Source organism: Syzygium oleosum, unplaced genomic scaffold (assembly GCF_021117445.2).
Source record: "Syzygium oleosum isolate NSW1041296 unplaced genomic scaffold, Sole_v2.1 Sole_v2.07, whole genome shotgun sequence".
Classification (NCBI taxonomy): domain Eukaryota; kingdom Viridiplantae; phylum Streptophyta; class Magnoliopsida; order Myrtales; family Myrtaceae; genus Syzygium; species Syzygium oleosum.
Genome location: NW_026607491.1, coordinates 11,690,813 through 11,718,134, shown reverse-complemented (window position 1 = coordinate 11,718,134; position 27,322 = coordinate 11,690,813). Strand labels below are relative to the sequence as shown.

Below are 27,322 nucleotides of genomic sequence, written 5' to 3'. Positions count from 1 at the left end.
AAGTTGATGTTTTTCTACGAGACAATAAAATTTTGGGCCAAAATTCAAACTCGAACTAATGTCGATGCTTCTTTTACGAGACAAAAAGAATAAGGTAAGAATTTGGATCCAAGTTAAAATTGATGTTTTTAAAAGGAATTAGGTCGACCGACCCACTTCTTTTTCTCATGGCTGGAGTGGACATCGATTCTCAAAATGATGTTGCCACCCATTTGTGTCTTAATCAAGTCTTGTCCAAGTTAATACGTGCAAATTTACTTCGGGCTTAATCTATCGTGAGTAAATTTGGTCCCGTGTCAACGGACATCTCACATGCAATCTTTGCAGCAATGTAGAGCGCATTTTTGAAGCGGAAAATGTTAAAAGTGTCCCTAGTGAACTTATTAAGCATTCGAAATTTTTTTTTAAGCATCATTAAATATACTTTGAAAATATAAAGTTATATGACATTATGCACATGATCCCGACATTCAGGGTGTATTTGTTTCGCAGAAAATTAATTATCTATAAAAACATTTTTCAAAAAATAATTGCTTGTACAGCTTATAAAAATGAATAAACAAAAAATATTTTCATCGTTCATGAAAATATTTAGAAATAAATTATTATGGACAACTAAAATATTTTCACTAACTAATTGTTTCAAGCAATCATTTTTAGAAAAAAAAAATTCAAATCATTCATTTTGGGCTTCTCTTGTTTTTAAAAGGTTTTAGGCTCGCCTTTACATGATTTGGTGAGTAGAGTCTCATGGGCCGAGGCTTGATATTGGGCCTTGGTTAGAGTGTGGGCCCATTTAGATTCTACTCATATCGCTATCGTTTGTGGGATTCTATTTTCCGTAAATACTTTATTTTCAATCACTTTTGCCAAGGATCATATTTAACTTGAAATGCTCGAGATAAATTGATTGAGGGATAACCCGTAAGACAATCCAACAGCTAGTACCTTCTTTGGTTAATCAGATTAGAAATCCCATTGAGCTGTTTTCCATTTTTTAATGGCAATGGACCGTACAATGATTCCAATGAGCAAGTTTGCTGTCGAATTAGGTTACGGGTATTGTTAGCTAGTGAGGGCCTGACCGCTCTTTGTCGTTGGTCTATTTGGTCTAAGAGAGCCCCAATGTTACTACCATTAAGCTTTTCGATGTACTATGCCCGCTCAAGTCATCGAGAAATGATCTAATAGCTGTGATCAATGGAGCTCCGAGCTTATGTGACAATTTCTCTGTGTACTGTTCGGGCACCGATATTTGTATCAAAGTTTGGAGCAGTGCATGCCATTGCCAATCAAATTAATCTACCACAGATGCCATTCGGATCCCATTTAAAAACCAAAAGAAAAAAAGAAGGCGATATCTCTGTAAAAAGCAGAATTAGTCATCCTTCCACATGAAACCGGGCTTTCTTTCACTTGCAGTATTGTTGATCATTGTTCATCTTTCCCTAGCTACGATTTACTCTCTTTTGCATGTTTTCTCTGAATATAGTTCCCCTTCACGAAATCCTAGACCGGCACCTTGCATGCTTTCGATATGTGACGGCGTCCTTTTTGACGCATTGAGTGACTTTGCATCCCTACGATTTTCTAAGGATTCATTTTCGGCATTATCAATGTTTAATCATAGCTACACCTTCCACGACCCCGTTGAACAAACAGAGCTTCGTACATTAGATCCTTCACTGATCTTTACATGATGATTTGGCTAAGGCTGTTCGAGCTTTTGCACTAGATTAGCACACACACACCAGATGATAAAGCACATTCTTCTCTATATCAGTCGGAAAGCTACGAGTAGACTGTAGTCCCAGTACATCACCACTTGGCCAGCTGCATTTCCCCAGAATGCCAAAGGCTGAATCAGATTCGGGTGAAGTCATCTCCCCTCTCGTTTATTCTTCCTCCATTCCCATGGCTCCTCAGGATTTGGTGAAGCCCACAAACCTACGTGCCTTGCCCGTGCATTCTTCTCCCACTGCTCATGCAACATTCAAGACAGATTTCATATCACATATAATCGGGTACAGCAATAAGAAGAATCTGTTGGGATTTTGGAACCAAAATCCCATAGAATTGAATGAGAAGTGTGTGGTTGAAAGTGTCCCACATAGGGTGAAGAGAGATAGGAGATGGGTTCAAATAGTTGAGCCTCACAAATGGGTTTGGGCCTCAAGGGGTACCCCACTTTTGTGGAAGAGAGAGGACCTACGTCAAGCTAGGTCGGTCCACCCCCCGCGCGCCGCTGCCGCCGTCCGGCCGGCTCGGTTCCGTTCCGCTCTCTATCGGTGTCTGATTGACCGAGTAAGTCTGATAGGTTTCACTAAGGAAAGTTCAAAGTCTCAGACTACTTATCTTGATGCAACGTTTTCTTATGGAATAATCGCACATTGCATTTCATGCATACACGAAGAGTCATGATATCTGAACTTCTCATTCATGTGGGGATTGTTGGGATAGAATTGAATGAGAAGTGTGTGGTTGAAAGTGTCCCACGTAGGGTGAAGAGAGATGGGAGATGGGTTCAAATAGTTGAGCCTCACAAATGGGTTTGGGCCCCAAGGGGTACCCCACTTTTGTGGAAGAGAGAGGACCTACGTCAAGCTAGGTTGGTCCACCCCCCGCACGCGCCGCCGCCGCTGCCCGTCCGGCCGGGTCCACTCTCTATCGATTTTTTATTTTTTCCGAACAGACACGTTGCCCCACTTTTGTGGAAGAGAGAGGACCTACGTCAAGCTAGGTCGGTCCACCCCCCGCGTGCGCGCCGCCGCCGCCGTCCGTCCGTCCGGCCGGCTCGGCTCGGTTCGGTTCGGTTCCGGGTCCACTCTCTATCGGTTTTTTATTTTTTCCGAACATACACGTTGTGTAGAATTTATTTATTTATTTATTTTTTGGACAAATAAACATGTCTATTCGTGAGGTTCGGTTCGCCCGAACGGAAAACCGAAGCCCTTCGCGACTGTTCACGAACCGAACCGGTTCAAGTCAACCTTCGCTACTGTTCACGAAAACTCACAACTCTTCATTTTTCGCCACTTGAATAAGACCTAACAGTTTAGTTCGGAATAGACATCACTTCGTGGCATTCATTTTTCCCGACGCACTCTAGACATTTTTCACTTCATCAACTTGTGCGATTGTTCTGCAAAATTGCCTTCGAAGGAGTCCTCCGGATACGTACCACTTCGGAGGAACGAGATCCGTTCTATCCTGGAAGACGATTGTCCAATATCCTCGGATACTGATTGAGGGGCCAAATTCGTCTTAAGGACACGACGTTATTTCGTTGGGCTCGGATCAACATTTTGCTTATTTGTTTGCACTGCTTTCAGGTTAGTTTTCCTAACGTTTGATTTTAATTTCTGATATACGAACTTAGCTGAACAACAATCTTAAGACGAATTTGCTTCGGTTCTGTTCGTATATTCTTATGTGTTGTTCGTTGAGTTTTTCTGTCCAATATCGGTTTGCCGTTTCTTTAAGTCGAACCTTTGTTTTTTGTATGTTCGCTTAGTTTTTGCCGAATTTCTATCACATCGTTCAATTCTGCTTGTGTCGAAATTCTATTACAATATTCGGAAATTTTCGTATTCAGAATACGATTCTCTTCGTACAATTTTTCGATTCTATTCGTGAACAAATTTTTTCATTTCTGTTCGTATTGAAATTCTCAATTCTGTTCATGACCAATCGATTCTGTTCATAGTCATATATTTCCGATTCTGTTCGTGAATATGTTCTGTGTTTATATTTCAGAAATGGCTTCGGCTTCGACTCCGGTTAATCCTATTCCGAATCACGGAGAAAAGCCAGAAAAGTTCAATGGTAGGAATTTCAAGAGATGGCAACAAAAGATGTTGTTCTATCTCACGACCTTGAACTTGGCTAGATTCCTCAATGAGGATGGTCCTAAATTGGACGTTGGAGAGACAAATAAAGAAAAGCTTGCTGCTGTGGATGCATGGAATCATTCTGACTTCCTGTGTCGCAACTATGTCCTCAACGGTCTGGACAATACTCTCTATAACGTCTATAGTCCGCTAAAAACGGCTAAGGAGTTATGGGATAGTCTGGACAAGAAATACAAAACCGAAGATGCCGGATTGAAGAAATTCATTGTCGGTAAATTTCTGGACTTCAAGATGGTTGATTCAAAGACCGTCTTAAGTCAGGTTCAAGAGCTTCAAGTGATTATGCATGATATTCATGCTGAAGGAATGACTCTAAGTGAGACATTTCAAGTGGCTGCCTTCATTGAAAAACTGTCACCATCCTGGAGAGATTTCAAGAATTATCTCAAACACAAGAGAAAGGAGTTGTCACTTGAAGACTTGATTGTTCGGTTGAGGATAGAGGAAGACAATAGAAATTCCGAGAAGAAAGTTGGCAGCAATTTGGCGGTCTCAAGAGCCAATGTTGTTGAAGAAGGATCAAAACCCAACAAGAAGAGGAAAATGCCTAGCAAGTCTGGAGAGGGATTCACCCAAGGCCTGAAGAAGTTCGTTGGCAAGTGCTTCAACTGTGGCAAGTCTGGATATCGAGCCAAAGACTGCAGAGCCAAGAAAAGACAAAAAACTCAGGCTAATGTGGTGGAAGAAATTTCCAATGGTGTTGATGATATCAATCTAACTGCCATGATATCCAAGTATAATATGGTGGTAAACCCCAAGGAGTGGTGGATTGATACTGGAGCAACTCGTCATATCTGTGCAAACAGATCGATGTTCTCGACCTACACAACTGTGGGGGGTGATGAAAAACTTTATATGGGTAATTCATCAACCTCTAAGGTTGAAGGTGTTGGAAAGGTTGCTCTAAAGATGACATCTGGGAAAGTTGTGACACTAAATAATGTGCTACATGTGCCAGACATACGCAAGAATTTAGTGTCCGGATCTCTTCTTAGCAAGAATGGCTTCAAGTTGGTTTTTGTATCCGATAAGTTTGTACTCTCCAAGAATGAGATGTATGTAGGAAAGGGTTACCTCAGTGATGGTCTTTTCAAGTTGAATGTAATGACTGTTGTACCCAATGATGTTATGAATAAAGTTGTTTCTGCTTATGTGCTTGAGTCTCCTAATTTATGGCATGCTAGATTAGGACACGTTAACTATAAGTCGATAAAGAAATTAATGAATATGGGACTGTTGCCGAAATTTGATTGTTCAAGTGAGAAATGCCAAGTGTGTGTTGAATCTAAATTTTCTAAGCCTCCTTTTCATTCTGTAGACAATAGAGTCTCAGAACCTTTAGATTTGATACACACAGATATATGCGATATGAAATCAATACCGTCAAGAGGTGGTAATAAGTATTTTATCACATTTATAGATGACTGCTCGAGGTATTGTTATGTTTATTTGCTTAGTAGCAAAGATGAGGCTGTGAATGCTTTTAGAATTTATAAGTCCGAAGTTGAAACTCAGTTGAATAAGAAAGTTAAAATGATAAGAAGTGACAGAGGAGGTGAATATGAATTTCCTTTTGAGGAAATTTGTACTGAGTTTGGTATCGTTCACCAAATGACTCCTCCTTATACGCCGCAATCTAATGGAGTGGCAGAAAGGAAAAACCGGTCTTTAAAGGAAACAATGAATGCATTGTTGAATAGTTCCGATTTACCACAGAATTTGTGGGGGGAAGCTGTTTTGACGGCGAATTTTATTTTAAATAGAGTACCCCACAGAAAGACACAACAAACTCCTTATGAGAAATGGAAAGGCAGAATGCCTAACTTGAATTATCTCAAAGTGTGGGGGTGTTTGGCTAAAGTTGCGGTTCCTAAGCCTAAAAAGGTTAAGATAGGACCAAAGACTGTTGACTGTGTCTTTATTGGATATGCTCAGAATAGCAATGCATATCGTTTTCTTGTTCACAAGTCAGAGATCCCAGATATACATGTTAATACGATCATTGAATCAAGGGACGCTTCGTTCTTTGAAAATTTATTTCCGTATAACATAGTATATGAACCAATTGATAATAACAAGAGGCCTCGAGATACTATATCTAGAAGTGATCCAATGGAGGATGAACCTAGACGTAGTAAAAGACAAAGGACTTCCACGTCTTTTGGACCTGATTTCTTAACGTATCTGTTAGAGAATGAGCCTCGGACATTCAAAGAAGTCAGACTTCGCCGTAAGCCCCGTTACGGAAAGAAGCTATCAATAGTGAAGTTGAATCCATATTGTCAAACCATATATGGGAATTGGTTGACCTTCCTCCTGGTAATAAACCACTACAATGTAAGTGGATTTTCAAGAGGAAAATGAAAGCGGATGGTGCTATTGATAAATATAAGACTAGGCTTGTAGTAAAAGGATACAAGCAACGAGAAGGTCTTGATTATTTTGATACTTATTCACCTGTTACTAGAATTACATCTATAAGGATGTTAATTGCCATAGCAGCGGTGTATAAGTTTGAAATCCATCAAATGGATGTTAAGACGGCCTTCTTAAATGGGGATTTGGAAGAAGAAATATATTTGGAACAACCCGAAGGGTTCATTGTTCCAGGACAAGAGAAGAAAGTATGTCGGCTTATCAAGTCACTTTATGGATTGAAACAAGCACCGAAACAATGGCATGCTAAATTCGACCAAGTCATGTTGTCGAATGGTTTTAAGATTAATGAGTGTGATAAATGTGTATATGTTAAGAACACTCATAATGGTTTTGCCATTTTGTGCTTATATGTAGACGACATGCTTATAATGGGCAGCGATAGTGAGGTTGTTAAGGCGACCAAACGCATGCTCACAAGTAAATTTGATATGAAAGATATGGGGGTTGCAGATGTTATTTTAGGAGTTAAAATCCATAAAACATATGGAGGATTAGCTCTATCACAATCCCATTATATTGAGACGATTCTTGGAAAGTGCAAGAATCTAGATATTGTACCAGTAAAGACTCCGATAGATGTTAATTTACATCTTTCAAAGAATACTGGTGAAAGTAAAGCTCAAAATGAGTATGCTAGTATACTAGGCAGTTTAATGTATGTCATGAACTGTACTAGGCCGGACATAGCTTGTGCGGTTAGCAAGCTAAGTCGATTTACAGTTAGTCCAAATGAAAATCATTGGAAAGCTATGAAACGTTTATTGGGCTACTTAAAGCATACTCAAGATTACGCTTTGCATTACACAGAATATCCGGCGGTACTTGAAGGATATTGTGATGCAAATTGGATAACCGGCACTAAAGACACAAAATTGACAAGTGGATATGTATTCACACTTGGGGGAGCGGCAGTGTCTTGGAAATCATCCAAACAAACTTGTATTGCTAGATCCACTATGGAATCAGAATTTATTGCTTTGGATAAAGCAGGTGAAGAAGCAGAGTGGCTTCGAAATTTCTTGGAAGATATTCCTAATTGGCCTAAACCGGTGCCCGCTATTTGTATACATTGTGACAGTCAAGCGGCAATAGGAAGGGCAAGGAATGTCATGTATAACTGTAAGTCTCGACACATACGTCGAAGACATGACACAGTAAGACAACTTCTTTCTAGTGAAATTATCACCGTTGACTATGTGAAGTCAAAAGATAATATTGCAGATCCATTGACAAAAGGCCTAACTAGAGAGATGGTTGCAAAAACATCAAGGGGAATGGGTTTAAGGCCTATAAACAAGTCATCATAGCGGAAACCCTACCTAGTTGACTGGAGATCCCAAGATCTAGGTTCAAAGGGACAACTAAGTTATGAAGACAGTGTAGAGTACTGTCAAATTTTTACTCATTCCCGGATGAAGACAGTACTAATATGTGAAGGTTAAGCAAAAGCTTTTAATGATTCTGAATTGAGTATGTGATATACTATATGTTTAGAAATCACCTATGTGAGTGTGAAGTGAGGGCCGCTTCTGTGAGAATTGAAAAGGCCGAATTCTCTAAAACACTCATGAGACTAGGCGGTGTTCATGGCCAAAACGAACACAACAGTGAGAACCAATTTTGTTCGAGAAACAGTTGTGTGATTTCTATTGTCTAGGCTTACATCAAAGGTCGACAGTTCAAAGACATCAAGTCTACTGATTGACTGAGTAAGTCCGATAGGTTTCACTAAGGAAAGTTCAAAGTCTCAGACTACTTATCTTGATGCAACGTTTTCTCATGGAATAATCGCACATTGCATTTCATGCATACACGAAGAGTCATGATATCTAAACTTCTCATTCATGTGGGGGATTGTTGGGATTTTGAAACCAAAATCCTATAGAATTGAATGAGAAGTGTGTGGTTGAAAGTATCCCACATAAGATGAAGAGAGATGGGAGATGGGTTCAAATAGTTGAGCCTCACAAATGGGTTTGCCCTCCAAGGGGTACCCCACTTTTGTGGAAGAGAGAGGACCTACGTCAAGCTAGGTCGGTCCCACCCCGCGCGCGCGCCGCTGCCGCCGCCCGTCCGTCCGACCGGCTCGGCTCGGTTCGGTTCCGGGTCCACTCTCTATCGGTTTTTTATTTTTTCCGAACAGACACGTTGTTTAGAATTTATTTATTTATTTATTTATTGGACAAATAAACATGTCTGTTCGTGAGGTTCGGTTGGGTTTGGGCCCCAAGGGGTACCCCACTTTTGTGGAAGAGAGAGGACCTACGTCAAGCTAGGTCGGTCCACCCCCCGCGCGCGCGCCGCCGCCGCCGTCCGTCCGTCCGGCCGGCTCGGCTCGGTTCGGTTCGGTTCCGGGTCCACTCTCTATCGGTTTTTTATTTTTTCCGAACAGACACGTTGTTTAGAATTTATTTATTTATTTATTTTTTGGACAAATAAACATGTCTGTTCGTGAGGTTCGGTTCGCCCGAACGAAAAATCGAAGCCCTTCGCGACTGTTCACGAACCGAACCGGTTCAAGTCAACCTTCGCTACTGTTCACGAAAACTCGCAACTCTTCATTTTTCGCCACTTGAATAAGACCTAACAGTTTAGTTCGGAATAGACATCACTTCGTGGCATTCATTTTTCCCGACGCACTCTAGACATTTTTCACTTCATCAACTTGTGCGATTGTTCTGCAAAATTGCCTTCGAAGGAGTCCTTCGGATACGTACCGATTCGGAGGAACGAGATCCGTTCTATCCTGGGAGACGATTGTCCAATATCCTCGGGTACTGATTGAGGGGCCAAATTTGTCTTAAGGACACGACGTTATTTCGTTGGGCTCGGATCAACATTTTGCTTATTTGTTTGCACTGCTTTCAGGTTAGTTTTCCTAACGTTTGATTTTAATTTCTGATATACAAACTTAGCCGAACAACAGAATCAGTAGGCTACCTTTGCAAGCTCTGCACGTTTGTCGTAGGCTGTGTAATGCCACGCCATCCCTTTCTTGAGCATCAACTTCTGTGGTTGGAGGTGGAAATAAATTGAGGAATTGTACAGGAAAAATTGGAACTGACAATAGAGTGCGATTACAGAAGCAGCTCAACAAGCATGCTGGTATGTAATCCTAGAAGACATTGTTCCTATGGCAAATTTGCATTTGCTATTCCTGCTCATTGGGCGGGCTTTTGCTCGTCCAGCCTGACCTCCCCCAAAGCATTAAGCTATGGTTCAGTTAAGCTGTCTGCCCAAGTCCAACCATGAAATGAAGTTTCAGTTTAGAAAACAAAAGAGGAGATTGATTGAGCGTAAAGCCAGTTTGATTCATTAGTCTTTATCCAAATATGTTCAGTCATTAAACTGTCTTTCTCGCCTTGGCCTGATTAAATTTCCTGACTGATGACTCGTAGGCCGTTGAAATTACTTGTCAAAAAGTCGAGGCTAGGGAGAGCTTGGGTTTACCTGTACAAAGTTGCCGTTGCAGTATATATCTCCTACGCTCCGGCCGTATCGATCTTCTCCATACACAAGAACTCTCAAACACTTTCCTTCAACAATCTTTGCAAGCTCGTCCTCAGCCTCTTTGCCGTATGGCATCTCACCCTCTGGAGCATCTATCCGTCTTCCTCATTCTGAACATTTATTACCCTGCAGATAGACAACTATGATCAACCAGTGAATTACTTGTGCTGGGATAGAAGAAGTGTGACAGACGATGAGCGTGACTGTTCATAAGCCATCACGATAACACACCGATATGCTGTATCCACAATACTTTTGTGCAGTGCATCTGCACGAGTGAAGTCCCTCTGAGCACGGGCTTCTGATGTTTCGACGACTGCGATCTGGACTTCTTGTGGGACCAAGCATGATTCTCTCAGATCGGAAGTGCTAACGTACACGGTGATGCCGTCCCCATCTGTCACACATCTTGCATCCACCTTGTAAAAGTTTACTGAAGATATTCAGAAGATTGTATGACAGCTGTATATGTTGTGAACTTCACTCTGAGTCTAGAGATCATTTCTTCATGGGCTGATGCTTATAGGAGATGTGGTGTTGTTAGATTTGTCCAGAGTTGGGATAGTGAGTTGGAATTGGATATCTTGTCTAGAAGACAAAATGGCGTGTTGTATAGATTCAGTGACGTTTAAGCTGGCAAATTTTGTGTTGACTCAATACTTGGAGGTCTGTAGGAACTGGAACTTGTTATAGTTGCTGCACTTGCAGGTGATGATACTGATGTTACAATTGTAGCTTCTGGTGCCATGTAGTAGCAGCTCTGCAGCTCTTTTAAGTTAATCAATGAAATGCTTGCTCACATAGCAAAAAAATTGAAGATATTCAGAAGATGCTACAGAGCAAATATACAGAAAGAGATTATGGAGTGTTGAGGAAGTTTTGGGTTCATAACTGGAAGTGTGTGAAACTCAAACTTCACTCCTTGAGGCAATGCTGCTGGAACTTCGGCTGTGGTCTCAACCAAGGTGGGAGCAAGAGGTAGGCCATAGAATGCCAATAAAGCCTACCGCATCAGATGAAGTACAACAGCCAAAAATTAGAGAAAGTGAAGAACAATCACCTCCTTCATTCCCCTGAGGATAATGGGAGCGAAAAGCTAATGAAAAACCCAAGATTTTCACTTAGTTTTGGTTGATTTACCTCAACATCAGCCTTGTGGTGTTTCTTCAGGGTCTGGACAACAAGCCTTGATGCTTCTTCAGGTGTTTTTGGAGGTGGATTTGATTCTCTCCATGCCACTGATAGCTTTCTATACCTTCATTTTAATTAAATAGTTGCAGCAACAAAAACAAAAACTTTGAACTTTAAGATTATGATATCAAACTAATTTCTTCAGGACAGAGCACAATCCCATTTCAAGAAAGTTAAGAGTACTGTAAGTGTAAAGCAAAACAATTTACCAACTAGCTTGAGCTTTCCTGGAAGAAACCACATGGCTGCTTAGCCCCTCAGGAACCTTCAGGCACTCAACAGTATAAGAAGAAAAAAGCAAAGAACAGGAGAAAAAAGTGGCACACATTTTCCATTCACTCCAATCTCAACCCCGAGATGAGAGTGACCAGGTCACCAATATCAGGGAAAAGAGCTTGCCTTGGAGGTGATGTCGAAGCTGAGCAGGTCTTGGGCGAGAGCCGAGACGCCGACGGTCGCGGCGGAGATGCCGTGAGGGCCGAGGGAGTCGGAGTCGCCGAAGACGGCCGGCTGCCAGCAATGGGAGTACAGGTATCTGAGGGCCTTGCCCAAAAGATCCATCTCCGGCAAGCTTGAAGCGTGTTTACGGATGGAGAAGGAAGAAGGAAAGGAAGGAGCTGCGCTAGAGGAGAGAGATGAATTGCTGCAGAGGATGATGACAAATCCCAAGTAGGAGTTGCATTTGGTGGAAGGACCGTTGATTGGTGGCGCGTTGACGCTGACGTTGACGTTGACCTCGCGCTTCCTCTGGGGGAGGGGGGGTCAAAAGGTCGTTTGGCAGTTGCGACTTAAAATTACGAGCATAGAAGGGAAAGAGCGGACACGTGTCTCGTTGCTATTGGCTGGTGGCATGGAATTTTAACATAGTTTGGTCCAGCTTGGCTACGGCGAAGATGCTCTTCAGTTTGAGGGTAACGCAATCATGCCTTCCTCAATTTTGCCCTTTTTTTAAGAATCCCATTAGTAGTGGAGCGAGATTGAATGAGGCGTCACGTGAACATGCACATGAACATGTTCCCATAATTGGAGGACTTGACCCGACTGGACCCGACCCGTTTCTGTTTCTCTATGGTTTGAGGTGGAACATCGATTTTTCAATTCGATCTTCCTACCCGTTGGTGTGCCTTAATTGCGCTTCGGCCTTGTTAATATGTGCAAATTCACTTCGGGTTTAATCTAGTGTTAGTGAATTTGGTCCGGTGGACTTCTCACATGTGATCTTTGTGCCCGATGCAGCGGGTGTTTTTTTATAAAAGGAAAATGTTTAAAAAAAATTCCCTTAGTGAACTTGTTAAGCGTCATTAAATATTTTTGGCAAATATGCAATTATTTATTAACACTAATTAGCCTTCTTGAACTGTGTATTTCTTTCAATTTTTAGAACATGTTGAAATATGTTATGTCCTTCCTTTGTTCCTTTTTTTGGTTAGCTTCATCAGTACCTCAATGACACCTATTGACATTATGCGAATAATTGCAATATTTAGTTAACGCTTTGTCATTTCCCTCCGGAAAAGTTTGAAAAGGTTTTGGTAAAGGTAAGCATGGTCCGGATTGGGCTGGTCCAGCACCTAATCCAATGACCAACTAGCACAATATTAGTCCCCATTTTTTGGGATCGTGGACCGACCCTATTGAGCCTAGGACTGACGACCAGACTGACCTTGTGGGTTCGGTTTGGTTTCAAGGTCAACCCAGGACCAACTAATTATTCTTTTGTTTCATTTTTTGTTTTCCTTAAATGGACAAACATACTCTTTGAAATTACATATATTAAACTACCAAATTGTGAACATCGTTACAAATTAAACAAAAATCTAAGATAAGGCAATCACAGAAATTTTCATTTGCTAAAAGCAACAAACCATAGAAGACAAACACGCGAAATAAAATTAAAAAATAAAAAGTTCAAAATACGAACATAAACCATGAATTATGCACTTCTTATATTGTTCATTCTTAAAAGATTGTTTCAAATTTTGAACACCCAAAAATAAAATAAACAACAAATATAGTTAAAACTTAAATATTTAAGTGCTAGCATGTAATTAATAATTGCGAAATCGGTATATCATCATCATCAAGGTCTGCAAAATAGAACCTCACTTTCCAGTACAAAAATCCAAACAACATTTATCACTTAGGACAACTAAGAAATGTGCAACAACCGAAACTACATTTATCTAGTCAAATGAATGACTAACGGAGTAAAGTCAAGATATGATTTAACAAGTGCAAATATTAAAGGAAAGAAATTCACTATCTGCTTTAAGGAAAGCACACAAGCGGCATATCATCAGATGACTATTCGAGGTTCAAAAAACATAAATAGCAGCATTTCTCACGAGCATTATCATCAAATGGACTTTACTTCGTAGATTAGGAAACATTATCATCACCAAGAAAGAGATTTTTCTAACGAGCTTAAAGCTATCATATCAATCACAAACGAGGAAGCGAAAGGGGAAAAATACATACCCAGCACATAGCGGGAAATTGCATGAGCTTGAAGCTCTCTAATAAAGCACAAACCAGGAAGCAAAAGTGGAAAAATAAATTCCCAGCACAAATGGAGAACTCGCACGAGCTTGAAGCTCTCAAATCATGCACAAACCGAGAATTCACCAGTTGAGCTGCGTTCACGGGGTGAGGGAAAAGAGGTGAGCAAGCTACGTTCGTGAGGTGGGCCAAGAGAGGCGAGCGATGTTACCAGCTGAGCTGCGTTCATGAGGCGCACGAAGAGATGCCACATGGTTTTTATTTTAAACAGCCGAAATATTCTACTATTTTCATCATTTATTATTGGCATCCATCCCATTGAAGGGCAATCTCGTCCTTAACGAAACCCCCAGTAAACTTCTCCATTATCTTTATTCTTACCCCAAGCCCTATGAAAGAAGAGCACAAAGATGACATCCGTAATGGAGAACTCACGCCGTTAAATCTTTGCAATTCTTCCATACAGAGTCATCACCTTCGTCACCACTATAAATCAACATCCTAGAAGAGGAGGGGCCTAGGACTTGGACTATATATACACACATGTCCAGGTTGGACCAACCCTAAAGCCCCAGGACTGAGGACCAACCCGCATAGTATCGGTTCTAAGGATTGGGCCAGGTTGGGCCGGTTTAGGAATGATGCTCACCCCGAGGTTTTGGGCTCACTTGAGACCACTCGGTGCTGCTACGATCAATAAGCTGCTTGGTGTACTCTTCTCGTTCAAGTTGTCGAGAAATGATTCTGACGGATTCATCCTTTTAAGTCGAGTGTCTTCTAACCATCGATCCACAATGTTCGGGCACCCACGTTTGTAGCGGAGTTTGGACCAGTGCATGCCATTGCCATTAATATAATTCATCTACCCGCATGCCATTGCCATTAATATAATTCATCCACCCGCATGCCATTCGGACCCCATGAAAAGAAAAAAAATACAACAAGAAGGAAGGCAAGATCTCTATAAGAAGCAGAAATGAGCCATCCTTCCGCATAACACCAGGCCTTATACTATTACTGTAATATATGGGTTTTGACCCAGTCAAAACAAAAAAAAATAATCAAAAAGTCAGAAAGTCAAAAGTTGCTACAGTGATGCTTTGTTTTCCTCATTTAAGCCGAGAGCTTGCTCGGCCGAGACAGAGAGAAAGGAAAAGAAAGAAAGAGGAAAAGAGAAAGAAGAAGAAGAAGAAGAAAGAAGAGAGAGAGGGTTTGGTGTCACGGGATCTCGCCAAGCCGATTCGACTTCGTAACGCAACGCCCGGTAAGTGCTCGCGTCTCTCGTTCATTCAATCGGAGTATTTTCCGGGTTAGGGCTCATATTTCGGAGTTATGTGATATTTGAACGGCGAAGTCCGATTTTTGAGTCGTTGAGCTATGAATATATATAGAATTGATAGTTTAGGGTGTTGCGGAGCCGTGGGATTTTACGGAACTCGATTTGGACTTACGGTTTGCCGGATATGAATTTTTGAAGTTGGCCGCGCAAGGTGAACAGTGCGCGACCAGCGGCTTTTAGGCCGATTTTCGTCGGTTTTCGGCTCGATTTTGGGACGGCCACGTTAGGGTTTTTGTAGTGCTCTAAATGGGCTTTCTATTGACTATAAGCTCGCTTGAAACGGGGTTCGGTGGAAGAATTTATGATGCGATCAAACTTCGCGCTCAAGCTCCGCGTTGCGGAAGGTTTTGGATAATCGCTTCGGACAAGCGATTTGTGGGTGCCTTTGAGTTGTCTTGTTAGCGTTTAAGTGCCGTTTAGCCATTTCGTAGTTATCATAGTATTTACTTGATTTTGACATCGATTCTTGTTTAATTATTAGGATTACAAGATCGTCGGTTCGAGTGAGCGTCGTTGTTTGATTTTTGGGGATTCCAGGTGAGTGGTGATATCTCTTCTTTGAGTTTATAAACTCATATTTTGAAAGTGATAAGAATTTGAGTAATCGTACGAGTTGTGAAAGAACATATTTGTTGCATAAAAGTATGGATCGGGCATTTACTACTTTTTAGTATTTGAGAATGATTTGGGAATCGTTTTGGAATTGTATTGTGAAAGGATATATATGTGTATTGCATTACGAACTAGTTTATGAATGAGTTCGGAAATGATTTAAGAAATGCTTTACGAAATGTATTTCCGACAGATGAGCCGTGTTGCGAGAAAGTTATTTATTTGGTTTGTGAAATGTATTCGGGATTGGATTTCTGATATTGGATGATGATTGTTTGATACTCAATATCGCTGTGAGCCCATTGAGGGGCTTTGGGGGTATGCATACCGGATTAGGATATCCTTCTGGGCCGAGCCACCGGCTTTGTAGGTGGAGACCTTGCCAAGGGGGAAATCTTGGTAGCCTTGTCACAAGGCTTTGTGTCGTGACCATGGTTAGATATTGAGCAATAGATTGATCGATGGAATGGACCATCGACGTTTGATGTGATATGAGATTCATCAATGGAATAGACCATTGATGTGTGATTTGAGATTAGTCAACGGAATGGACCATTGACGTGGTTTTTAATAGAGATTGATCAATGGACTTGACCATTGATGTTTATGATGATTTAAATGAGTATTTTATGAATTGTATAAAACTTGTTGAAATGAAACTACTCTTATGTGACTCGATATGTATTTTATATCTTGAGTTTGGCTATTGAAATTCTGGTATGACTTTATGTTTTCATGCATAGTGGTTGCTCGATCTGCTTAGAAGAGATATGCACTGCTTACTGAGCTGTGGTTGCTCACCCCTCTCTTTCCCCAATCTTTTCAGGTTTTTTGGTTAGTAGCAAATAGAGCGAGAGCGATGTCGTGGGGAATTTTAGGTGGTTTGAGGCTGCGTCCTTGGGTTGGAAGGACGGCCGTGTCATCCCCCATCTTGGTAGGTTTCGGGGTGTGACAATTACATAGCTTGCTTGCTTTGCTAGCCAGCTAGCTTTCCATGGCCGAAAGTCACCTTCTTCGTGAACTTGAAATCCTCCAACGTGGTGTCGCATCTGATGTTCAGTGGTGGACTGATGCTGCTCGAATCCATTGGAAAGGCTTTTGGCTCCGGCCGGAGTTTGTTAAAGCTTCTGTGGCCATAGGAAAAGAGTTCCGACCTCTTGCATCGGATGTAATCCTAGCTTCCTTCCCAAAAACCGGCACAACATGGCTCAAAGCTCTAACTATCGCTATCCTAGGTGAGAAATTCCTATCCGAAGATGCCGATCCGTTGTTGTTTCACAACCCTCATGAGCTCGTCCCTTTTCTTGAAGTAGAAACCTTCGGAGAGAATCCAAATCCGTCTCGGAATTACTTTCACGATCTTTGTCCTTCCTCACCGAGAGTCTTTAGCACTCATCTTCCTTGTTCAATCTTGCCCGATCAAATCAACAGCTCGGGCTGTCGAACGATATACATCTGTCGCCATCCCGCCGACACTTTTGTCTCGCTTTGGCACCACCATGAGAAGAGATTCGGAAGGACAACCACCATGGAAACGGCCCTTGATGAGTTCTGTGAAGGAAGGGTCCCTTCTGGTCCATACTTTGATCATGTGCTGGAGTATTGGAACGAGAGGGGGAGAAGCAATAATCTCTTGTTCCTGACATACGAGGAGCTTAAGAGAGATCCTCACGGGCATGTGAAAAAAGTGGCCGAGTTCTTGAATTGCCCACTAAGCTGCGACGAGGCTGAGCGAGTCGTAGAAAAGTGTAGCTTTGAGCGGCTGAGTAAGATGCAGGTTAATAGAAATGATAATGGAAGAGTTCATTGGAGTGGCACAAAGTTCGGATCGTTCTTTCGTAGAGGAGAAATTGGAGATTGGAAGAACCATCTGACTCCGGAAATGGCGGAACGGCTTCATAAGATTGCAAGCGAGAAATGGGTTGGATCTGGTTTAGAGTCGAGGTTACTTGCTGAATAACCCGTGTTAGAATAATTAAATATTAAAGTATGTAATCATCAAATAAATTAAGTTTTTAGAAAAATTTACAGTAGTCCCACAATATGTCACAATTCGAATTGATGTCCAACGATCAACTTGATGATGGGGAAATAAAGAAAATCATGTTCTCTTTTCCTTGTATCAACTATTATACGTGTATGCATTTACATCATAAAATTTGCCTACGTCTCTTCTCTTGATGTTAGTTCATCCGCATCGTTGCCACTGAAAAAGACTGCAGCAGACCATAGCATGTGCTAGTAGGGATATGGATGGAGACAGATGACGACGCGGACGCAAATAGCTAAATATCAAGATCTTTCCACGTTGGACGAGAAACAATCCAAAAGGCCTTTAGGCTCCATTCGTTTAGTAAAAAATATTACATTTCTAAGAAATATTTTTTACGAAATCACTTTCCTGAAAAATGACATAATTTTTAGGAAATTACTTTCCTGAAAAATGATATAATTTTTCGACGTTCGGCTGAAATCTGAAAAAGTTTCAGAAAAATTTTCTGTTGTTAGGCTTGCACTACTTTTAATAATTTTTTTATTTTTTAAAAATATTTTTAATCTTTTTGTTCTTTTTCTTTTTCTTTTTTTTCCTTCTTCTTCTTCCTTAGCCGGTCTCCGGCCACGGCGGCGGACGGCAACCGGCCAGGTCGAGCCTCACCGACCTGTGGCGAGGCTCTGACCTGCTTGATCCGGCGCGACAGAGCTCGCCCAAGGCCGCTTGGGCGAGCTCGGGCCTCACCAGATCCGGCGAGCTGGGCGAGGCTCGAGCCTCACCTAAGGTCGCCAGACGCTAGTGAGGCTTTGGTGACCTCGGGAGAGGCTCGAGCCTTGCTCGACCGGCCTTGGGTGAGCTCAGTCGCGCTGGATCTGGCAAGGCCCGAGCTTGCCCTACCAGCCTTGGGCAAGCTCGGCCGTGCCGGATCAGGCGATTCGGAGCCTCGCCATAGGCTGGCGAGGCTCGACCGGTTGAGGAAGAAGCAGAAGAAGAAAAGAAAAAGAAAAAAATGAATGGTGAAAAAAGGAGGGGGAAAATGTTTTTCTCTTATAAAAAACGAGGAAGTCATTTTCCTCAAAAGTGAAGGTGTTTTGTTCATAGGGGGACAATATTTTCCGTGGGAAGTTATTTTCCGTGAAACGAGTACCGAAAAATCCAGAAAAATATTTTTCGGAAGTTATTTTTCAGTGAAACTATCGGAGCCTTAACGTGGACCTCAGATCTCGAGGGAACAACTTAGCAGTAATTTCAGCAAAAGCACGCAACCGATATCTTGGGATTCTCCAATATATAAAACGGTCAAACGAAAGAAAAACCTCCGCTATCCTTGCTTTGCCCTGGTCAAGAACGGCTCCGTAAGGACACACCCACAAAACAAATTCGTCCTCTGCTACTACCTTCATTGGTTTTGCTCTCCACACAATGTCTGCTTCCGTTTCTGCTCCTGTCTCATCTTCCGGAAACCTCAAAATAGGAATCGTTGGCTTCGGCACGTTCGCGCAGTTCCTGGCGAAGGCCATGATCAAACAAGGCCACTCCCTAAGAGCGACTTCGAGGACTGATTATTCTCAGCTATGTGCTGATTTGGGCATCGCATTTTTCAGGTATTTATGCTCTTGTTTGATATCGATTTTGGGGATACACACACATTATTAGCGAATACATGCGCACGCGAGTTTTCAGTTTTCTGCAGATGTGCAAATGCTTAGTGAATTGGGTGACCTATTGCAGTGATGTGGCTGCATTTCTTGGAGCAGATAATGATGTGATAATGATATGCACATCGATCTTATCTTTCTCCCAAGTTCTGAAGTCGATGCCGTTCCATTCACTGAAGCAGCCAGCACTATTCGTTGATGTACTGTCGGTCAAGGAGCATGCAAGAGACACCCTCTTACGAGTATAAGAGCTACCCTACACATTGGACATGCCTACTTATACATGACAAATTCCTGTGTAAAAACACCAAATACCTGTATATATCACTGTACTCAATTATAAGACTGCAATCTGTAGGTACTTCCAGAAGATTCAGATGTGCTGTGCACTCACCCGATGTTTGGGCCAGAGAGTGGTAAACATGGGTGGAGAGATCTTAACTTCATGTATGACAAAGTTCGAGTGAGGGAGGAGAATACATGCTCAAGCTTCCTCAAGATTTTCGAAATCGAGGTACCCTCTAAAGGCATATCCTCAGCTAGCCTCGTACTTCAGCACGAATAAGAAGATTTCAAACATTTCATCATTACCTTCACAATCTAACTATGAAATACACTTGCAGTGAGATAGATCAATAGAGAACTAAGTTTATGCTCTGCTCTGTGTCCTTCATTCTGCCCAACCAGCATATTCGAGGTCAAAAGCCAAGATTGCTAACCGAACCTTCAATTTTTCTTAATTTTATTTTCTGCTTTTCAAGTAGAACAGATAAGACAAGGTTACTCGCCACAAGTTAAGAAGAACAATTAGTATTGACTAAATTCACTGGTCTGCATAAACGAACTATGTAATCTTTGAAGACCTCATAGTCCATTTAAAATAGTCCTAGATAGATATTTAGTGAAAGGGTCATCAATGTCTAGAACCTGATACAAATTGGTCATAGAGTCATTTATGCAGATCCCCAGCCAGCCTTTCTCTGGGTGAACTGACAATCTATTCAAATCGAAAGTAAGTGGTGTTCTTGATAGTTGATACAAACTAAGCAACGTAATATACTCCATCTCATGCTCAACCCTTGCCAATTGCCATCTAACGATATTTCGGCAGACCAACATGAGGCATATCTTCCAATTACAAAATGAATATCTATTCTTTGTGAATGTGTCAGGGATGTAGGATGCTTGAAATGTCTTGCACAAAGCATGATGAGCTGGCAGCGAAGAGTCAATTCATCACCCACACAATTGGCAGGTATTTTCAATTCCCAACAAACTAATCATCTTACAATTTATTCCCAACTCCTAACTAACTGATGATCTTACAAGAAGCACTGATGTTTTCGTACACGGTTAGAATCTTGTCGGAAATGGACATCGAATCGACACCGATAGATACAAAGGGTTTCGAAGCTCTTGTTCAACTGGTAACGTCAACTAGCAAATTCTCCATTTTCATAGTATTGTAGTCGTCTCTGTTTCTTTGTGTCTTTTCGAATGGACCTATCATAAATGTATCATGCGTAAGGAAGTAAAAGATATCCAAAATGAGAGCAGCAGTGCGTGAAAAGTGAAGTTTGGATTTTTGTAATTCCAAGTCTCCTTTTTCCTCTATCAGCTCCGGCAACAAAAAAACCATTGTCTTTTGATACGACATGCTGACAGTTTTCATAACCGCAGAGGAAGAACACAGAGAGCGATAGTTTTGATCTGTTCAGTGGGTTGTACGTCCAAAACAGATTTGCGAAGCAAGAGGTATGGAGCTGATGCATTTCACTCGGAAATGATACATATCAAGTTTCAGTCTGATCCTACGTTTTCGAAGCAGGAATTTACATTTTACCTCGGATCATTAATGAAATTTGTTTTCGTAACGCAGCTAAAGAACCTAGAGCTTGCCTTTGAGAAGTTGAAACACAAGCTGCCGAAGAGGAATGTTGAGGAACAGGAAGCAAACCAGTAGTGCTAGTATGATGAGGAACAGCTGCTAATAAATTTCTTTTTCACAACAAATTTACTGCTTATGGGAACAGTTTCTTAGCCGTAGAAACTGCAAACAAAGTGCCAGTCGATTCACTCCAGAGAGGTATTATACTGAGAGACATATTGTCAGATTTCTATTTCTGGAGAAATACAAGTTCTACACTGTTTTCAGTACCGTACATTCTAGGCCCGGTGTCAAAACCGTGTTATGTTTACAGGTGCAGTCTTGCATTATCCTCATATGAACTCGTGAATATTTGAAAGAATAAGACTTGGCAATTTACAGTTGGTCAATAGAAGAAAATATCAACTATCATTGTAAATGAATGAGCATTTCTCTGCCACCAGCTCGCAAAAAATAAAGTTCAGAAGACTGCAACAGCATAGCGTCAAGTTATCACCTCACTGGTTCTTGATTTCGTCACTGCCAGCCTCTTCTGTTATGTTGCACTGCAGCGTAGCTGGGTTAGCCGAATCAGGTGTCTGATAAGAAGGCTCTGTACTCTTCCTACTCTGCAGGCCCGTAAAACGAGCAAGATCGACCCATTGCTGCAGTATCCAAACAAAAAACCACGCGTCAACACGGTCCATAATAATAAAACCATCCAACGGCATTATCATATTGGTGGTGGTGGTGGCTAAAAAGCAAAGGTAAGAGGGAAAACATATGAAGGATAAAAGATGCAATAGTCATGATCGCAGTAAACTGAAAGAACCCAATTTCATGACAGAAAAACAGAGATCATCTACATCTATGACACCACTCCTAGGAGTTCCAATAGAGCACAAATCGCTGGGCTTGTTGCATATAATAACAAGCTTTTGTATGTTTGTGGTTGCCCACTTTATACCCAGAGAAATAAATACGGCAAAATCTCCTAGTTACATGGTTTGCAGCAAATACGTTGATAAGATGTGCTTTTGCACTGAACTAATACTTGGGATATCTGTGGGAAAAAAGTATCACGACCCTAACCTGAGTTCCCCAATAAGAGTTGATAGTCCGTGCTATAAAGGAGAGCATATTCACAAGCAAAGTTTGGGAAGAAAATTCCTCTGATATCCGATGCTCCACAATCCCAGCAATAATCTGCATTAAATGGGTCTTTAATGTAAAAATCAAAAGAATATGAAGAGAAGCTTACATTGAACAGGACATAGTACATCACTTTTATTTCACAAATCAAAGGTGCCTGGCACTTGTTGCCATTTCAGTTGCTTCAAGCTAGATTACCTCTTAGTATTGGGAAATGCAGCAAAGCCAAACGATGACAGATCTTGAGGACATTTGAAGCATGCAAATTAAACTATCGGTTTTGGTTGTAACCTCTCAGTTTAGCATGTCAGGATCATAACACGCTCCCTGTACTTTACATCACATAAACATTGATAGCCTAATTAAATAAAATGATAGAAATCAGTGGATGCCCACTAAATTAGTTAATAAAAGTTTTATTTCCCTCCTCACATTTAAGCACTTGATATTGGATATTCAATTGACATTTAAGTTGTTTGGTATTCGTTTTTAAATCACATAACTTGCATGTGCCAAGTACACTAGTCATATTGTCTATATATGTAAAATAATAAAAATGGATATGCATTTGGATGTGTTATTCAGGTACATTATAAGACAATCTGCATACAACTAGTTGCACGGGGTGGAGTTAATGTTCAGTCAAATAAAGACGAAATTTCTAGCTGGTGAAGCCAACTTTGAAGTGCAAGTCACAGCAGTTGCATTTTCAATTATGGTTGAATGCTAAGTGGCAGCGAGATTATTACCCCACACATCAACCATTTACTAACCAACTAAGAACAAACTATGGAAACCTGAGCAAACTAAAGGTGTGAACCTTGTGAAGGTTGATAACCAATTAATGCTCCAAGAGCCGATTTTCCCTCCAAGCACAGTCCCAAAAAGAAATGAGTGAAAACACGCATCTCTTAGAGGAGTGGTTTAAACCTAGAGCAAGCTACCACTGACCTGATACCGGAGATTTGCTGAGGTTCCAAGAAAGCATCCATAGACAATTGCCGTTTTCAAAATTGGCGATCTCTTGTTCTGTTGTCCTGCAGCTAGAGCAGGATTAAGGTATCTCCGGAGCGCATACAAAATGTTTGAGGTTGCCACAGCACCAATACTTGAAATAATTCCCACCGTGCCAAGTTTCAAACCACCAAAAAGCACTGATGCAATCCGATGGCTCACATTCCAGTCCTTCCCAGCAAGGTCCTTTTGAAATGCATTATCTGGAATAGACCCCAAGATACCTCGCAAAGGATCCATACTATCTGGCATATTCATTTCATCGGCATATGAAAGAAAGGAAATAGTTGGGGCAGGAAGCCACACAGTGAAGAAATCAACAACTGATCCTCTCAAAGTGTCAGTGATAACATAGTCTAGCTCTTCAAAGAAATTCTCTTTACGTCTCTCATACTGCGCTAAGAGTGTGGTGGTAATTGATATAGCCTCCTCAATAGCTAATCTATGCAAGAATTTGGGGTCCGCCAATAGTCTCTCCCTAAAACCCTGCATCAAAGTCACTTACCATAATTATCTCATCGTGGTGATGACTGAAGATAATTGTAACTATTTACTATAGTGACATTGTACAAATAAACAACAAGACAATCATACCACAATGTAAATTTATCTACTATAGAGTAAAATCGTGACAAAATCTTACATTGTGAAACCGGAGAAGCAATTTAAGAGAACAGCCTACCTGAAAGCGGTGAGTGAGCTCCGCAATTAGAGGATATTGCTCTAAATCAAAAAAGTTCTGCAAGACCTCTGGTGATACTAGACCAAGATCCAATCCTTTCTGAAGATCCTGATGGCAATATCATATCATCACCATCAGAAAGCAAGGTCTTTCATAAAGCTGAGACACTCGTGCGCAAACACTTGAGAATATGAAATTGTCAAAAAATATCTAGTTAAAGCCAATTACTAAGTACCAGAACAATCTTGAAAATATCAGGTATAGTTAAGTACAAATCAGCTCTAGAAAAAGGATCTAAATCTAGGACTAAGCCAAAGAGAATAAGTTAATCAGTCACTATTCGGTACAGTCAATAAAAAAGTCAAGACAACGAAGTAACTGCGACTATCAATGGTGGCAAATTGGCTCAACATTTTACATGAGGGAACCATCACCTGGGTACTTTTACAGTATTAGTAGGAATTTGCAACCCTTTAGCACAATAGTGTTAAGCCATTTCATTTTTTTTTTTTGTTTTTTTTTTTGGTAACCCAGGAACCCCCCACACGGCCGACAGCCGAGGAGGTAAACCCGGGGTGACGCTAGCGCAGGACCCACCACCACGACGTCACGCTTAAGAATCCCTAACGCCAGCGCTGGGATTCGAACTCCTACCCTTCGTGGGGGGAGGGGAGCCCAAAGCCAGCGCAGCCGCTAAGGGCGGTGGTTAAGCCATTTCATTTTTAGTGAGATATTATAGAAGAATTCTATTAGAATGGCGGCATTGTCAACAACATTCTTGTCCCAAATTGCCTATCCATTTTACAAGCGTGAAATCATCAATCCTTATTTAAATAGTCCAAGAGGTCAAAAGATCCTTTTTCCCCCTTCTTTTGAAGATAAGGACAAAAACCCCATGAAGATTAAAATGATGTGCTCCTAAATAGGACAAAAAAAAAAATAGGACATCAAAATCTCGTGCTTGAAAATGATTCCAGTGCTTTGCCCGAACATTGTACTTAACCTGAAAGCATCATGCATCTAGAAGACCCAAAAACAATACACATACGCTGATCATAAAAATTCAAATGCTCATAGAACAAGCAAACCTGGGGTAAGGCATCTTGCTTCCTGCCTGCCGCATTCATTACTCGGGCAATTTCAGCACGGTCAAAACAATTTCTGCTGCAGGGTCTAGCAGCTGAATACCACAGAAAGTCTGCAACAGGGACTTCTCCTTCTCTTCGTATGTACTGTCTTTCTGGGTCCAGTAATATAACAACTTGGTTTTTCTTTTGCATCTTCCTTGAAATTCTTGCTGGCAGTCCAGTCCCCCTTGGTCCATATGTAACGTGACTTGCCCCAGTCATTACAACCAGAACTTCATTGGATCCCACGTCTCCTATTGCTTGTAAAATTATCTGGGACATGCTATATTCTTCAGCCACTCGTGCTTGTGCAGATAGATACGAACTTGGACCAAAAGGGACTCCTTGATTTGGAAAATTCATGTCGATCGATGATCTCCGTGAGATAGAAGTAAAACCTGTAATGAAGCCTGAACCAGCAGGAGGAGCATATATTTTACGCTCAGCCTTAGAAAGTCCGCGAATGCCTTCAGCTTGAACAGTCCTCAAGATCTATTCAAGGAAAAATCAATAAAGAAGCCTTCTATGAGTATCCAGAACCGTCAAAGTAGGCCAGCACATGATAAAACTCTCATTTGAAGGATGGCAGCACCTAGTATGGTTTATAGATGACAGAGGCGGATGACAAATTAAAGAAATAGTTCTCTCTCCCAATCATTTTATCAAACCGTAAAGCTGAATCCAATGAAAACAGCAAGTTGCTGCAAGCGAAGACTTCCAAAGAACACATTCACACTAAGCTACTTCAGATTTGCATAGAATTCCTAAGATTTGATTAGCAATTGTTTATGGTGGCAAAATGGAAGCATAACATAGCCTCACCTCCAGCATCTCACTGTGTGGAAATGCAAGCAAATATGTTCAAGAATCAATCGCCAGCATGAGATTTAATCTTGGAACTGAGCGCATGCAGAAAATTGTTACTTGGCTATATGCCATGGCCAATATAGCTAGCAAGATATGGTACTACCTTTAGTGGAGTACCACAAGCAACGATGCGAATTCCATTGTCCCGGCAATAACTCAATAGAGGCTCATACTCCTGCCATCGCTGGGGCGGCCAATGCTTCATCAAAGACTTCAACTTTTCCCCATCAGTCCTATCATATGGTTATACCGTCTTCATGATCAGTAAACAAAAGATCACCTCTTGCTAAGTTTTCATGGTAAAGAATAAAACCAAAGAATCTTGAAGTATTCATCCATTGGCTCATCATATTTGAAACAAAAGTATCGACCTTTTCAAAGATTAAACCAGAAAATCACTACAACTGTCAGCTTCAGTTCTGCTAAATAGACAATAATGACAATACCATTCGCATAAATTTGATTAGCACAAACCTCTTATCAAGGAACTGATTGACCTCCTCCTGCAAATTGCTGGGGAACGCCTCCATTGCCACTGAAATCGACTTTTCGCTCTCCAAACACCGCCTCCTCAAATTCTTCACAATCTCAAGCTCCAACACCTTGTCATCGCGAGTCGGCACCTGCTCCGCCTCGCCCAAATACACAATCTGGGCATTCGACAGCTTCTCCCACACCTTGCTCTTATCCTTCCCCACGGCCATCGGCTCCCCAGTCACCGTGGCATCGTATATCCTCGAATTTATCACCTCCTCCTCCTTCTCCGCCGCCGCAGCCAGCGCGGGCGAATTCTCCGCGGGCGCGGGCGGGCCCGCCGCGGGGGAGGCGCTCGCCGGAGGTTCGTTGACCGGGAGCCTCTCCTCCGCCCGGGTGACAGCCGACTGGAGGAACGAGGCCCCGGCGACCAGGAGAGGCGCGACCAGCGCGGCGCGTCTCGTGGTGGCCGGAGCAGCCGCCGCGTCGCCGCGGTCGCCGGCGAGCTCGGAGGCGCTCCGGCGGCAGGAGACGGCGGGGGCGGGGGCGGGGCGGCGGAGGGGCGGCGGGGCGTATCGGGGGCGGCTGGCGGAGGGGATGTGGAGGACGGGCGGATGGGGGCTGAGGGCTCGGTGGATGTGGTGGTGGTGGGCCATCATTTTTGGCGGCGAGGGAGCGGCGGCGGCGGCGGCGGCGGCGGCGGGTACTTATATTATTAGCTGACCGTGGAAAAAATGGATAAAATTTGTTGTTTTTATATTCTATTTTCTTGTGGACATGACTCCAATTTCTTTCTTGTTTTTTTGAAAACCTGATACGACCGTGACGTGGGAGTGTTATCTGTGCCTTGAGGTGTCGTTTTGGGCGACTTGTTTGCATGTGGAACACAAGAATTTGTGCATTTAGATTTGAGGTGTCTTTGCCTCTTTTTCGTTTTCATTTCTTAAATAGAGGTTGTAATGTTGTAATGTGTGTCGCTATCGGGAA

The 27,322-nt window shown here is 41.9% G+C and overlaps 3 protein-coding genes and 1 pseudogene across 5 annotated transcripts; 2 read left to right on the top strand and 2 right to left on the bottom strand.

Annotated features, from left to right (window-relative positions):
• Positions 1-1,586: 1,586 nt before the first annotated feature.
• Positions 1,587-11,711, bottom strand: LOC115685619 (staphylococcal-like nuclease CAN2; annotated as a pseudogene).
• A 5,318-nt stretch (positions 11,712-17,029) lies between these two features.
• On the top strand, positions 17,030-17,461 carry LOC115683370 (cytosolic sulfotransferase 3-like). The gene has a single exon (XM_056313378.1). It carries the CDS (start codon positions 17,030-17,032, stop codon positions 17,459-17,461), a length of 432 nt encoding a protein of 143 aa, XP_056169353.1.
• Positions 17,462-18,798: 1,337 nt separating this feature from the next.
• On the top strand, positions 18,799-21,311 carry LOC115683708 (arogenate dehydrogenase 1, chloroplastic-like). 3 transcript variants are annotated; one of them, XM_056313178.1, is made up of 7 exons: positions 18,799-19,098; positions 19,226-19,394; positions 19,511-19,666; positions 20,325-20,407; positions 20,510-20,579; positions 20,771-20,907; positions 21,032-21,311. In XM_056313178.1, the coding sequence occupies exons 1-7, from the start codon at positions 18,917-18,919 to the stop codon at positions 21,033-21,035; spliced, it is 801 nt and encodes a 266-aa protein (XP_056169153.1). In that variant the 5' UTR covers positions 18,799-18,916; the 3' UTR covers positions 21,036-21,311. The 3 variants fall into 3 exon arrangements, with proteins under 3 accessions (XP_056169153.1, XP_056169154.1, XP_030464195.1); XM_030608335.2 differs by having other exon boundaries at positions 18,808-19,098; positions 20,833-20,907; XM_056313179.1 differs by lacking the exon at positions 20,771-20,907 and having other exon boundaries at positions 18,800-19,098; positions 21,062-21,311.
• LOC115683118 (protein RETICULATA-RELATED 5, chloroplastic) lies at positions 21,242-27,050 on the bottom strand. The gene is made up of 7 exons (XM_056313177.1): positions 26,336-27,050; positions 25,965-26,094; positions 24,956-25,486; positions 23,868-23,975; positions 23,123-23,671; positions 22,112-22,225; positions 21,242-21,684 (listed from the first exon to the last, which is right to left on the bottom strand). The coding sequence occupies exons 1-7, from the start codon at positions 26,992-26,994 to the stop codon at positions 21,538-21,540; spliced, it is 2,238 nt and encodes a 745-aa protein (XP_056169152.1). The 5' UTR covers positions 26,995-27,050; the 3' UTR covers positions 21,242-21,537.
• Positions 27,051-27,322: the final 272 nt, after the last annotated feature.

Coding starts and splice junctions, on each gene's coding strand:
- LOC115683370 (XM_056313378.1), top strand. CDS start 17,030: ATGGAAACGGCCCTTGATGAGTTCTGTGAAGGAAGGGTCCCTTCTGGT.
- LOC115683708 (XM_030608335.2), top strand. CDS start 18,917: ATGTCTGCTTCCGTTTCTGCTCCTGTCTCATCTTCCGGAAACCTCAAA. Junction 19,667..20,324: donor TCAAGATTTTCGAAATCGAG/GTACCCTCTAAA, acceptor TGAATGTGTCAG/GGATGTAGGATGCTTGAAAT. Junction 20,908..21,031: donor ACAGATTTGCGAAGCAAGAG/GTATGGAGCTGA, acceptor TTCGTAACGCAG/CTAAAGAACCTAGAGCTTGC.
- LOC115683118 (XM_056313177.1), bottom strand. CDS start 26,994: ATGATGGCCCACCACCACCACATCCACCGAGCCCTCAGCCCCCATCCG. Junction 26,095..26,335: donor AATCAGTTCCTTGATAAGAG/GTTTGTGCTAAT, acceptor ACCATATGATAG/GACTGATGGGGAAAAGTTGA. Junction 23,976..24,955: donor AGCAAGATGCCTTACCCCAG/GTTTGCTTGTTC, acceptor TATTGCCATCAG/GATCTTCAGAAAGGATTGGA.